At 38.3% G+C, this 15,730-nt stretch overlaps 1 protein-coding gene across 4 annotated transcripts in view; it reads right to left on the reverse strand.

The window, feature by feature from the left end:
- Positions 1-15,730, reverse strand: part of LOC149533635 (oxysterol-binding protein-related protein 1C-like) — a 268,757-nt gene that overhangs the window by 125,763 nt on the left and 127,264 nt on the right. For all 4 annotated transcript variants that reach the window (XM_089807700.1, XM_089807698.1, XM_089807699.1 and 1 more), the window contains exons 4-5: positions 12,874-13,319; positions 12,015-12,170 (exon numbers count right to left, since the gene is read on the reverse strand). In XM_089807700.1, the coding sequence (XP_089663826.1) occupies positions 12,015-12,170; positions 12,874-13,319 (602 nt within the window). The remainder of the gene's footprint in view (positions 1-12,014; positions 12,171-12,873; positions 13,320-15,730) is intronic.

Here is a 15,730-nt window from a genome sequence, read left to right on the forward strand (position 1 = left end):
TTAAAACTTTTTGTCTTGGTTCCAACAAGCTATGATACTGAGGTGATCAACAAACAACACCAACAAAAATAGCAACCTCAGTGTATTTCGATGAATAATAATAATAATTCACCCGTCTTGCAAAAACAACTGAAGAAGATTTAGAATTGAAACCTACCAACTCCAAAGTGATCCTGATGATGAAAGACGATGAATAAACCTGACAAAGTGACTTACTATAAATAGACACTCCCTCCAAGATTCTTGGAGCCCAAACCGGAAGCCTGAAATAAAAACCGAGAGCATCACCCAACTCCTCTAACTCATTTGAGCTCATCGGAATCAACATTTTGACTTACTATAAATAGTAAGTCCGTCAAATGGAACCAAAACACACCATAGGCTATTGGAAAGCCTATAACCACAGAACTGAGACCCTCAAATCCTACTGCCACCTCACGAGGGTCGCAATGGTGAATTGACCTAGCCAACTGCGGGAACTTGCTAAAAAAGGGGGACATTACAATGTGATGGAGGAAGTACTGAGTGTGCCTTGAGAAGCCCACAAAGGACCTGTAGGAGGACACATGGGTCCCGATACGACGGCAAGAAAAGTGCTCGTAGCAGGCCTCTAGTGGCCAACTTTATACAATGATACCACAAAATGGGTGGTCGGATGTTACAAATGCCAACGCGTAGGAAAACCCTTCAAACAGGATTTTTTGCCTCTTAACCCTTCTCATGCCCAGGTGTTATTTGAGAGATGGGGACTCAACTTCATCAATCCTTTAAAGGATAGTCGTGCTCCACGATATCAGTATATTGTGGTCGCCATAGAATATTTAACAAAGTGGGTCGAAGCACGCACACTGATGGACAACCCAGCCCTAAGTACTACGAAGTTCATTTATGAACAAATCATAACCAAATATGGCATACCACTGCAATTAACAAGCGGCCGAGGTGGACATTTAATGAATCATGTCATTAAGTTATTGACCACAGAGTTGACAAAAAATCATACACTGTCAAGCCCATATTATCCTCGAGTGATCGGTAACACAAAGAAGAACTAATAAAATCATTTGAAGCATCATCTATAAGTCTTGTAGAGTCACAGGCAAAGACTGGGAAGAGAGATTACCTTTAGTGTCATGGGCTTACCGGACTTCTTACAAGGTGACCACAAGACAGACACCCTTCCAATTGATGTATGGACAAGAGGCAATGGTTCCAGTGGAATTCATGGTCCCCAACCTACAGATCACCATTGATAACAAGCTTAGCAACATGGATAGTCTGAGGGAAAGACTTTATAACTTGAGTAAGCTAGACAAGAAAGGAGCTATGAAGCAATCGGCGACGAATGTGGCACAACAGCAGAGGAAAGTGTGGCACAACAAACATCTTTGTTGAATGCAATTTACACTTGGACTGTGTTGAAATTTAATGGGCGAAATGAAATAAAGCCTGGGAAATTCAAAGTGAAATGGCTAGCTTTGTATAAAGTTTGAGAAGTTGCAGTCAATGGATAGATAAAGTTGTGGACACATGATGGCAAAGAGAATCCGAATGCCGTCAACAGATCGAAGCTAAAGGTCTACCACGAGAGGCAAGGAAACCATCGCTCGGAAAGGTAAAGTAGTCAAGAATAAACTATTTAAAAGATCAAAATAAATAAATAAATAATTTAAAATAAAAGTAAATAAATAAAAAACAAGAAAGGAGTCCGCAGATATGGTAAAACGGACGTGTACTGCAAACATGACATGGGCACAGACATAACATGTCCCGCGGACATAGCATGTCCTGCGGTAACAACCCACTAACTCACCATCTCCTGTGGACTCCCTCTTCTACCAATACTCACCCGTGGACGTCTCGCAATCCTGCAGACAAGCTCTGTATTATATATGTGCCGAGGGAAGATAAAACACAAATCTCACAAGGGAAAAAAATTACTAAGACCATCGGGGAATATAGAGAAGACAAAACAAATTTCGCAACAAAGAAACCATCAAGGTCGAATGGAGAGAAGGATCTAGAACTGCGGATGAAGTTGGTAAAAGTGAGTCTACATCGCGCAAAGATTGTTAGTCGTCCACGAAGGAGCAGCCAGCTGCAGTGTAATGATCCCATCTTTTAGCCTTCACGTTCTCCAAAATCTAAGTGGAGGATAAGAAAAATTAAAGTCATTCAATTAAAAATTAAAAGGTGACTTTGTATTAAAAGCTTCTAGGATATGTATTAATTATTGGAAGGACGGAAGCCTCACGTGATTTAATTAATTATTGTCAGGGAGGAATTTCTAAGGTATGCATTAATTATTGGAAGGAAGAAGCTTCTAGCTCTTGCAATTAATTAATGTTTTAGTTCCTTCCAGAAGGATGAAGAAGAGGATAAATAGGGCTGTAAGTCTCATTGTTGAGCATGGGATTATTGTATCGGACGATTATAACTTGCATTTGATAAGAGCTTGGATGTGTGAATCACACTCCTTTTTTGGCAAAAGAGGACGTTCATTCTCTGTTGTAACATTCTAGTCGTCATTCCCTTAGAGTTTGGCCTTTGAAATACATCTCTTTGTACTTGATTGCAGCATTTTTAGAATTAATATAATTTCAGCCTTGGTTCAGCTTTTGCGCATTCCTGGGTGTCCATTACAGTGGTATCAAAGCTTCCTTGCAAATTCTTTCATAAAGTTAGAACCGGTGGGTGCCCATTATAGTGGTATCAGAGCTTGCTTGCAAAGTGTTTCACGAAGTTACAACCAGTAGGTGCCCATTACAGTGGTATCAGAGCTATTAGTCCTGCCATCCTATGGAGTTCTTATAGGGACTTTGGAACAGCGAGATAAAGGGAAAAGAGTTTGACAAAATGTATACCAATTCAGATCAAGAAAATGCAATGCTTAGGTTACTTAGTTCATTAGAGGAGGGGCAACGGATGCAACAGGAGCATAATAGACGAATGGATATGATGTTGCAACTTATGGCTAGACAGATGGGCATCAATATTGAAGATTTGTATGTTGCTCCAGTGCAGGAGGTAGTTGCTTCCTTAGGTGGGATCGAGACACGTATAGAGCCACCCATCTATGATGTTGGTGATATGGGTGTTTCAGCGGAATCAGTAGAAACATGTGTACAAAGTCAGGAGACCACATATGAAGCTTTGTCGGGAGATGGTGCTGAAGTAATAGTGGGATTAGGAGAACATGAGGATACTGTCATATCAGCAGCCACTTTTGTGTCAATTGAACCATCCAATGAGGAGTTTAATGGTATAAATGCAGTGGTTGATGTATTTTCTAATGAAGCCACACATGTTGATGATTATGAGTTTTCATCAACTACAAATTCAGTTCAATTTTCTGTTGCACCGGTTAATGTTGCTCCTATGTCCATATATTTTAATGCGGCAACACCTCTTGTTGATACAGTTAGCATGAGTACATATGGTTCACCTATAGCTACATCTTTTTCAATGCATGATGGTGATAATATGCACTCCAGTCCAATATATATTATGTGGATGGATACAGGGAAGAAGACATTTCATAAATCTTTTATGGAGTTGCCTTATGGTGACATTCTGACTTCATCAGCACAAGTTTTGAATGTTAGGCTACAGGGGTTGGTCTTGATGATGCAGGTTTGCAATTGGTTTTTCCATATGGATATCACATATTGGGATCCAGGTGGAGGTTGGAGTCCATTATGTTAGTTAATTGCTTGAGGACAAGCAATTTCAAGGAGGGCGGATTTGTAATGATCTCATATTTTAGCCTTCACGTTCTCCAAAATCTAAGTGGAGGATAAGAAAAATTAAAGTCATTCAATTAAAAATTAAAAGGTGACTTTATATTAAAACCTTCTAGGGTATGTATTAATTATTGGAAGGATGGAAGCCTCTCGTGATTTAATTAATTATTGTCAGGGAGGAATTTCTAGGGTATGCATTAATTATTGGAAGGAAGAAGCTTCTAGCTCTTGCAATTAATCAATGTTTTAGTTCCTTCCAGAAGGATGAAGAAAAGGATAAATAGGGCTGTAAGTCTCATTGTTGAGCATGCGATTATTGTATCGGATGATTATAACTTGCATTTGATAAGAGCTTGGATGTGTGAATCACACTCCTTTTTTGGCAATAGAGGACGTTCATTCTCTGTTGTAACATTCTAGACGTCATTCCCTTAGAGTTTGGCCTTTGGAATACATCTCTTTGTACTTGATTGCAGCATTTTTAGAATTAATATAATTTCAGCCTTGGTTCAGCTTTTGGGCATTCCTGGGTGTCCATTACATGCAAAGAGGAGAATAGTTGTGTTCAAGGGAGGAAACTACCACAAAAACACAGAAGGGAATTGACAGTTCGTGAGCACACCATATACATCACACCGCAGCCAAGTTCATCGTCAATCGAAAAACAAGGGTAGGAACTGTGGTGAACAACACGGTACAAAAACACCCGCGAAGAGGCAATTGCACAAAAGTAGTTCCAGGTCAAAGAAGTGCCATGGTTTGCATCCATAGGGCAACCTAATCATTTTTTTTTGCAACACAAAAAAACAAGAAACGGTTACATAGTTTAAAGTATGCAGTCGGCAAGTAAGAGGCAAAAATGGAAGGACCAGTTGGAAGCAAAGGGGTCTGATATCAACAAAAATGCAAGAGTTCTAACCTTGGTAGTCCATGTTGCAAGACCACAACTAGGACCAGGAGCACCATCCAATGGCAAGAAACAAAATGTGCATTCGAAAGTGTAGCAACTGGTCAGAAGGTGGACATTTCTCACCGTACAATCCAATTGGAAGGCTTTAATGGCAGTGAATGTAGGCGATGGTGGCAAGAGTCACTGAATACCAACGTCATCAAACAGATATTGGTGCGTGCGCAAGTGCATTGGGCTATTTAACTGCCAGTATTCTCTGTACGATTGTTTAACCCAGTATTGGGAACTATGCTTGAATCATACAACATAGCAAGACGAGCACATTTGAATACAAAAAGCATCCCATCACGATTTCATAAAAAGCCCGTGATTTTACTAGAGCCCTTGGTATTCCCACCCAAGGAGGCCACAAGTTGGTAACCACGAATCACAAGCTTCCACGAGATTAGGAGTACTAGGTGAAGTTGATGGGTCAAGACCTCACAGCGGAGGAATACAATTCTGTCATAAAGGGTACTAAGAGTACTTGAGACACGACTTCACCAGAGAAGGGCATTCATTGTGTATAATGGATGTGATAAAGAGCTGACTCACAGGAGCAAGTAGGTCTTTAGATATCACCTTGCCACAGATTGTTTTCATGAATGGCATCATGAATGCTATGGTATATAACTGGGCATCTATCCTTGCCTATCCCATGGAGGAATTTATCACTTCGCAACATTGCACATTTTATATGCCCCACCATGTCATTGGGTTGTTTTTAGAAGCCGCACTTCATCAAATTCTGGCTGATGTATTTGAGGTCCCACCGAGAGGCAAATTGGTATAGGGAGAACCTCTGGTATTCTATTGGCCACATTTGGACACCGAGGGCACAATAGCTGGCCAGAAGAGTGATGTAGGGGTTGAGCATGGGTGACACTCATACTAGCCATAAAGATACTACCAAAAGCAAGGAGACTACTTTGAAGAGCGACAACTCTCAAGCCAAGGACAAGACAAAGGTGACCCAAATCGTTTCTTCGCCTAAGTCATTGTTCGCGCCCCCTCTATTACTCGCAGCAGCACACTTGACAACCAGAACTGCCACTTTTTCCATTCCACCAGTCAAAGAAGGCCGCAGATTGATATGACACCTACTCTAGCCCCGACCACAGAGATTGAGTAGGTAGTTGAGAGTCATATAATTGACGTTGCCCCTAAGCAGACCAGCCTCAATGTAGTAGAAGGTGCGATGGACCTACACTAGGCAGAGGCAGGAGAGAGCAGCCTTCCTAAGCCCCAGGTCAAATTCGAGGTCATTGGCACCAACGCAGTGTGATCATTGTTTTTTTCCCTATTGGCAAAACTAGACAGGATGCACAGTCGGCCCAACCAAAGATGGAAAATGTCCAAGTGATGGACCAGTCCAATATGTTCCTAAGTGAGCAATTCTGACTCACTCCTGCTGACGTCGGCCCCTCTATTGAGTCCCCACAACAAGAAGAGGGTTTGAGCTAAGCATCAACACCAGCAGCACAAGAGAAGAGTCCATTATCTGAGGATGCACCCGATGAGAAGGTTGCACCAGAAGTGGAAGTTGATGCCATAAGAGGCATGGAGATTGATTCAGACAAGCTGATTGGGCAAGAGGAGGATGAGGAGAGCTTTTCCCATGAGTCGGATGAGGAGAGATCTAGGACATACATCAAAGCTTTGGTGAATGTGCTAGAAAGAGGTTAGGTGATTAGACAGTATACCGTGACCAGGACACGAGAGCTCCAGTTGATCTGGGCCTACATGGGGTGAACATGCCCTAAGCGGTTCCACTCTTGCTTTGAGGAAAGAGGGTGGCCAATAGTAGAGACCCCGGAGATGTTGGCAAACTGGGCTTTAGAACCCGAGTTGGGACCTGTCACAAACACCATGGAGAAGCTAACACATGAGATCGTAGTGGGGTACAAGAATGCCTACTATGCTTAGAGACCTGCAGAGGCAGACAAAGTGGTGGCTGAGAGGTCCAGAGAGGTCAAGGCAAAAGCTCAAGAGGAGTTTGCTACTCATTTGGCTAGCCAACAAGCAACTTAGGTGGTAGAGCGAGCAATGCTCTTATAGGATAAGGAGATGGCGAAAAAGGAGCTAGCAGAGGCTAAACCAGCCTATACACAGATGGAAGCTCAAGCCATGGAGGCAACACTCTTGTTGAAGGAGGTTGTAGAGGTCAACACAAGGACTCAAGGATTTGCACATCCTCACAGATCAGATCTACGAGTTGCGCCAATTGTTGAACACTCCAGAGACTAACTCCTACTTAGTCTTTTTTATCTTGATATATTTGTATAGTTCTCTCCTATTTTATCAGTTTTGAGTTGCCAGGAGACAACTTTTCTTTTTGGGAGGATGATGTCGGCAAAACGAGTAGTTAAGATGGTTGGTCCATCCGAGGAAGTTATACGGATGCGACAATTTGCCTCCCATCTCTTCGAACGCTATATGTATGCACTTTTCTCTTGAATGAGACAAACTTGTATAGAGAAACTTGTATGTAGCAATGAGTTAATGAATACAATGTTGTTATATTATCTTTCTATCCATTGTTGAGTACTTATGTATGCGATAAGAATCTCAGATATACCAATGTCCCAAAGTCTTCAGAAAAATCCCATCCGAGGGACATTCAAAAGCTTTATGGAAATTCACAAAGCGGCAAAAAACCTCTGAGGACCAATATTGAGCCTCCTCAATTGTAGTTCAAAGAGTCGAAATATGGTATGTGATCTAAAATCAGGTTTAAAACTCATCTAGCCCCTAGCACAAATGCCCCATTAGTCTCTCATCTAGCCCCTAGCACAAATGCCCCATTAGTCTAACTCTTTGAAAAGAATAATGTATAAATCTATATCATATAGTTTGGAGAAAGTATGGCCTACCATGGTGGTCTTGTAATTGTTTGTTCTAAGTAACGCCTGATTTGTGAATTAGATGAATAATGTAGTGTACCCAAGACGACGGAAACCACTTACGAACCACATGGTTGAAGATGTTAGACGAGTATGGGCAAAGGACTGTGATAACATGCTTGAAGAACACATCTTCAAACACTTCCTCATACGTCGCTCTACTATTGTGGACAATTCTAACTGCATCCCCAATGTTCATCGAGCTAAAGAGATGGCAAAAATAGGGAGAGGAGACATCAATAAGGGATAGGCCAAGGATATCATAGAATGAAGAAGTCAGGGGGACTAGAGAATCACTGTATGAGTCGACAGGAAGGGGGGGTAGTAGGGGAAATATGGGTGTGCCAAAAGGATTTAGGAGACTAGAGAAGAGAAGTATGGTGGGATTTTCTATGTTGAGAGATGCAAAGGCATTTCTTGCAAAGGAGGAAGTGGCAAAAAGAGGTTTTCAACCTAGTGTAGGTGGGGTGGTGATGGATCAAAGTGTCGAGCAAGACCTAATGGTGGGATTTACAATCTTCACCGCACCATTTTTCCATAGGAAAACTGTTCTTAGGCTTAAGGGAGTTGATGAGGGGGTGACAGAATGAGGACATAAACGGAAGGTGGCCTCCCAAGTAGAAGTTGAGAGGAGGTCAAACTTGGAGATAGCACACTCAAGAGGGAAAAAGTGGGTATTAGGGGGTGGGGAATTGTCAGAGGTGGTGGGCGAAAATATCATAATCACTATCCTCAAAAAGGAAAAAGGTACAGGGGGTAAGGGTAGTGGGAATAGGAAAATGAGAGGTGGTAGGGGGGTTCAAGTGAAGACATACAAATGAGGGCATGGCTGACAAGCGGATGGGAATGACAAAGAAGTGGTGAATGGATAGGATGACTGACTAGAAAGGACATAGTCAACCACACTTGCACCGCGACAATGAGGCCTGCATGTAAAGAAGTGGGAATCCGAGAAGCAAGATAAACCATTCAGAACCAACAAGTCAGAAGACTCATAGAGCTAGATGAGATGTCGGCCATTCCAAACATTAGTAGTTCCATGTTGCTAATTAGTTTTACCTTGTTAAAATAGGCAATATAATTTTGTTTGGGAACACAAAACATTGATATTCCTAGTGACATGGTAAGGGACTTCATTTATAAAGTTTAATGAAGATAAGAATATTTTTATTATAATACCTAGTCATCTAATTAATTTATTGGTCACTAGTACTCGTTAAATTACTTATGTGCACATGACGTATTGAAAATGGAAATAGAGAAGATGGAAATAATTAAATAATATATTTTCATATAATCCAATCACAATTGAAGATGAAAACATAAAGTTCATTTTCATTTATCCTATAGAGAGAATAGAACAACCAAAGATGAGGAGATGGACAAAGCTATGATTATCTAAAGATGAAGATCAACATAACGAAAGATTATTCCAGAAATAGCGAGTGTTGGGACCTCTGGAAATGGAATATGAATTTATGATCAGAGAATTAACTGAATACAAGAAGAGATTGGCTTCCATTTTTGACACAATCTTGCAGAATCTCAAGAATAAAGGAGGCAAGATAGATCCAAACACAATACATTGGAAGAAATAGAAGTGACAACCTAAAGGAGATGGAATGTGCCACCAGGAAGTCCAATTTCCACAGGTCTAAAAGGACAGAACTTGCCTAAAAAAATCACAAATTATGGAATAGGTTTAACGAGAAATATCACTAGAAATGTGCCAAAACAGAGAAAGCATTTAGAATAAAGCAATGAAGGTCAACAAAGGGATAAAAAGTGTTGCAAGGAGAAATATGTAAAATGTACTATTATTGTAAAACGAATGGAAATTCCTAAAATCAAATCAGCAGCCAATGTGGAAAAGTCAAATTGTATTTCCAGTGCCTACTATTTCTTATTCTCCTTGGGAAGCTTGCAGTTTTGGGCCTGAAATGGGAGCAAGTGAATCTATTTCATATTCAAGTGAAAGTTTGTAGAAGATATTGTCTTTCAATGCCCAGATGCTACTAGAAGACAAATCTGAGTATTTGGTGTTGAATGAGTCTCCATCACTGATCTTGTAAGCTTAGGCATGACTTCTCTTCTTTGAAATATGGTGTCTTTATTGTATGTATGGTTTTTATTCTTCAAGGTTCATTAAAGTTCAATGATGTTCATGGTTCAATGTGAAGATGTTCTCAAATCATACCATTAGTATCTTTCTGATTTAAGGTGCAATGCGTGGTGAGTCTGAACCCTATTACAAGCATTAGTTCAATTGTGAGTGCATGTTCGGTTTGCACGATTGCTGGGTACCTAAATGTATGTTTGCAATCTGTAAATTTTCTGAGAGGTATGGTTAAATGGAAATCATTTGCAGAATCTATCTTTATGAAGTATTCTCTATCATTGTCCTTGTCATTAGAATCTCTCTCTCTCTCTCTCTCTCTCTCTCTCTCTCTCTCTCTCTCTCAATATATATATATATATATATATATATATATATATATATCTTTTTCTATGTATTTTAAATGTGTCCCATATAGATTAGAGAGTACATAGAGCATGAGAAAACTTCATCAACATTCCAGGAAACTTTTTGCATAAGCCCATTTGTGATTTCCAACAGCATCACATTTATCCAGAGTCTATCCACCCACCATCAAGACCTAAAAATAGGAACCTTGGGGTTATCTCGTCTAATCAGTTATAAAAACACCTAAGATTTCCTTGTTCAAGAGAGAATAGATACACTTGGTGCATTCTATTCTATGTTGGTGGTGTGCAAAACCCCTCTCAACACATACGAGGTGGTGTAGAGTCATCACAACAACTATGGTCGGAGAAGTTATTAAATAAGTATTTATTATTTAGATGGAAGATGCTCGGTCACTAAGCCAGAACTACTTTAAAAAGAATATTAGTAACCGATGGGCAAATTGTTACAACTACCAAGCATGACACATTAAAAACATTTCATCTGTTATTCTCATGCCTTGTAAAACTAAAGATGAAATGGCGAATACAAAAAAAGAACAGTAATAAACTGTGTAGAAGCAAGACAACCCACCTATTGGAGGCTGAATTATCAAATCATTGACCAACGGACTCATCACAAGAAATGATTATCGGTGCTCCATATCTCTTGTAGTTATCTGATCAAGAACCATCACAAGAAGCAGCTAGTCCCCATACTAAGGCATTCAAAGTGGAAAATATTATTATGGCCACTTTCTTTTATTCCCAAATTTGAAGTATTCTCACCTACATTTAATGGTTGATGGCCTTGCATATTCTCCTGCTTATACAGATACTTTTTCTTGAAAATTAGTTTCACCCTTTTGGGTACTTTATATTCAATTAAATGTGCTCTCTTTTCTGTTTTGTTTGGATACCACAATGTTTGAGATTTTTGTTTCTGTAAGAAAATAATTACCTATGGCAAGCTCAAAGATCCCATTGTAGCCTGTTTAAAGTTCACAGTTCCAAACATATTAGAGATGCCATTTTTAAGAAAACTTTGATTATTGGCTCTCTCTATTATTCTTTACACACCCTTTATTGGAACCATCTTAACATTTCCAATCACATTGACATTGATCATCTGTACCCATTACTGTTTTTCTTCACTGTAATTTCTTTGTTTCTATAAAATCAAATGCCTTCTTGGAACATTTGAGGACAGAATTTAAGAGCATCCATTAATTGCTCTCCTCAGATTTTGAAAACTCTATATTAGAATATTTTATTGTAGGGATGAATTTGGCATATAGCAATGACAATTTTACAACATTGCATACTGTATAGTGTATACACTATACACTAATAAGTATATGAATTGGAGCTTAAAAATGAGTTGAACAAGAGCCAGCGACTGCTCTCCCAAGACTCACAAAAATGTTAACCAAGATGACAAATGCAACCTAGCATCTCTGTTGTAACTTTTTTTCCAGACTTTGAATTTTTACCTACTAATGACCATACATATTTTTACAGAGATCTTATCATTTCTAAGGGTATAGAATCAGATATTTAAGACCATTTTCTTTTGTCTGCATTAATCATCCCTGATGTAATATAGCATGATTTGTTCTTTAGTGTATAGCTTATTGACATACATACAAAAAGAATAGCCCAGATTTAAAATCAAGAAGGCACGTTCCCTATGTTAATGAAGCGGATACTATAGAATGATGTCATTTGAAGAACAGGATAATTTTTATGGAATAGATAGCATACCCTTTTAGTATCTAAGATTAAACAGTAGGCAGTGGAAAAATAATGATGCATAAGTGACAATGGAACTATCAACTATAAGAAAAAGAAAAATGCTTTACATCACAGCAACAAAAATTCATCAAACCTTTGTCATATTTTCCTGAGTGACAAATTAAAAAGGCAAGATACAGTAAACAATTGTCCAAAACTAACCTTTTCAGAAATGAATCGTATGCCTTTATCTGGATAATCTGCTTCATATGTCTCTCCTAGCAATGGATTAAATGGTTTACATGTTCGACCCTCTGATGATGCATATCCAGAGACAGCAAATGCAGCAACATGCAATATCCTCATCAAATGGTTTCCCTGTTATTGATCAAATACGTTATAATTGATAAAGAAATAAATTGTGCACAGAAACGCAAGCTTCCACCACACATAAACCATCACAGAATTTTCATTTTTTTCACCATCTTCAGATGCAATATGCAAGCTCAAATATAGCTTAAATCAAACTGCCATATCAGAATAGATATTCCCTAATCCACAGTATTGAAAAGAAAATAATCATTTTGAATATTTTACAAATTTAATTATCTTATAAGTTGCTGAAAACTTTATCCATCTTAATATAATAAAAGTGAATTGAGAACAATTTTTCAAGAAAACCTTGAATAACTTACGTCCAAACAAAACTTTAAGGGGCGAAACCCATCAAAACCACTTTGACTATAACTGTTGCAGTGACTATTCCCCACTTTTGATTACCAAATCACAACAAGAACAGTTAAACACCAGAAATAAAAGTAAGAAATGGAGATTGTCTATATTAGTGGAGACTATTTAAAACTGAGGAAGTAATACTCAACAAAATTACAAAATATTGATCAAACAGAAATGCAAGGTCTCATTCAACATTCAAGTATATGAAGAAGCAAGCTAAATATCCTTATTTAAACTGAGAAAGTAATACTCAACAAATTTACAAAATGTTGATCCAATAGAAATGCAAGGTCTCATTCAACATTCAAATATATAAAGAAGCAAGATAAATATCATTTTCACTCACTTGTTTACCATATTTATATGCTCGATCTAGAAGATAGGAGTATTCCATATCCTCAAAACATTTCTGTAAGAAAGAAATTGGCTCATTAAAATAAACTGGAAGGCAAACTTTGGTCAAGTCTTTTCCAATATTATCCTTGATCAATGACCACAAGCTAACACTTTTCTCTATTTCTTTAGGTTCAGGCAACTTCTTTCGCCGCTCAATAAGAGGAAAACTATAATCAACTACATTCATCTCTGAATCATCCCCATCTACATGCGTCATACACCTTGATAGAGGTGATCCAGCACCAGGAGATTCCATTAACTTAGTTGAAGCTTGCCCACTGAATGCATCTGTACCAAGAAATTCTGTTGTGTCGAAGTAAACATCATCTTCCTCATCTGTATCTGCTTCAACTTCAACATGTATTTCCTTTTCCTCATCAGTATCTGAGTCAGTTCCTGTTGAGAAGATAAAGGTGATGAGTATTTAATCCAATGTGAGCATAAATTAAGTTCAACTAACAATGTTTAACTTGAAAATAACAGAAAAAAATCAATGCAATACATTTCAGGAGAGATCACATAGAATTCCAGGAACTAAGAAAAGGAACTATATAAACACAGAAATATACCACAGATAAAAAGTATTCATCTGTGATGTCTGAAAAAAGACAATACTTCGGAAATAGGTTATGTATTCATGATTTTAAAGAGTTACCTTGTATTTGTGATTTCCAAGTACAGTCCACCTTACACAAATCTGTTCAGGATTTCAACCTTCAACAATCCACAAATTCCCAAATTGAAAAAAAAAATTGAATTTATTGAAGATTAATTCAATGTTCTGAAGATTATTCAATTAAGATGTCTGCAAACTGGCTTTCTTGTAATGTCTCCACTTTTGGACCAACGCGACTAGAGCACCAAGACATCTTGTGGGCAAGAAGTGGCAGTCCTTGACCCTGTTATGTCCCTTTTTCATATATTATGGAAGACTACAGATTTGTTTGTAATTCTTAATGAACTCAATAATGAAAATGCACAGATCTTAATTTCTTTACTTATTCTAAATGACAATAGAAGTAAATATGACTATTTGGAAATCAATTCCAAATGAATGTGCTATATACCTCTTTTATTCAATGGAACTGAATTCAAGCTGCATGCACTGTACCCAAGAATTCCAAATGCATATATAAATGATAATTTAATGTCTCATATACAAGGTAATGAGCATCAAATGATTGAATAATCGATGTAAAAACGACATCGCTGTCGTTTCTGTTATAACAAGAAAAATATGTAATCATGGGATTCACTAACCTTAATATGCAATGGTATGCAGGCTGTTTCTAATATGGTGACTAATGTATGGTCTGATAAACAATGAGAGCTGTACCTGATATGGCAATAAAAATATGCTTCTGAGATGTCGTCTCTGATGATGTCTTTATATGCTTGCACCAAAATAGATTGTCAATAGGCAAAGCGCTCTTACATAGAGCAATTCTCATAGAATAACAAATAATAGATACTTCCTCAATGATTTTCCCAATCAATGGATGTCAATCTCTATATATACCTCTTCAACGAATGGTTGAATACCAAAAGATATGCCTATTCCAATACATATCTCTTAACAAGAGATCAAAACTCTTCATAACAATTATTAATTCGCACCCTTTCAGTTATCGATTAGTCATGGTGTCTGATCACTGACCCTGCTCACTAATTGGCACTAGCCGCTAACAAATCACATCCTTGATTATTATATCATCTTCCCTTTGTCAATTCTTGGGTGTTGTTTGACAATTGCCCGTATGCATCTGTATATCATCGATCAGTTTGGCAGTGTTAACCAACAATGATAAACATATTCTTCCTTAAGTAATTGATTAGTCTCCTGGGCATTGCTATAATTGTTAACATCAATTAGTACGCCTTTTGATAATTATTGTGTTACCGCATACCTGATTTGGCATCACTTTATTCTCTATGCATTAACGATGTTCATATTGCCTTTAGAGGTCATCATCTTTGGCATGCATTGTATTTATCATACTCATTGATTACTAATTAATGTACATTATTAATTATATGCTCTCTTTGCTATTTTGGTAATCTCGTGTCAATTCTTAGTAATTGATCAATGTGTTTTCACTAAATAAGAGTCAAGATGATTGGCTATATACTGTGCCATTTATGGAAAACAATATAGAGTTGGGTGAGATACTATTTGCTGTTTTCGGAAATCTTCACATATTCAGGCCAGATGCATGGTCCTAGGCAGAAGTCACATCTATCTTGGGTGCTTATCCACGTAAGACATGGCAGGACTGCAGTGCAACATATATAAGTCATAGCAGAATTTTCACGTAAGTACAGCACCATTATGAAAAATGGAGAGGAAATCTCCTTAAAATAAGGCACAAATACCTCCACCTCACCCATGAAATTAGGAAATTGGAATGGAATAAGGCACTTTGCTCAGGGAGGTACCAAAAATCTTAAGTGAATAAGCAAAACTCAAGATTGCTATCTCAAACATTTTAAAAGGTTTGAGCAGGATACATCAAGCATTTTCAGAAATTAGAGCCCCATTGAGCGAGATCTTCAAGATAAATTTCAGACTTCAAGGTCATACCAAGCAAGCTCGTGCCAATTTTGGATTCTACATGGAACTTGGGCAAAGCTCAGCTACCGGATTCATCCATATACCCACGGATCCGGATTCGGGTCCAATTCGGATCCGGATCCGCGTATGGATCCGTGAGGATCCGGGCAGGATCCATAATCCTGCTTGTGGATCCGTAAGGATCCGCGGGGCGCAGATCCTTATGAATCCACAAGAAGGATTACGTATCCTGCCC

This window comes from Cupressus sempervirens, chromosome 10 (genome assembly GCF_028749045.1).
Source record: "Cupressus sempervirens isolate cs-2001-9-10 chromosome 10, ASM2874904v1, whole genome shotgun sequence".
In the NCBI taxonomy this organism is placed as follows: Eukaryota; Viridiplantae; Streptophyta; class Pinopsida; order Cupressales; family Cupressaceae; genus Cupressus; species Cupressus sempervirens.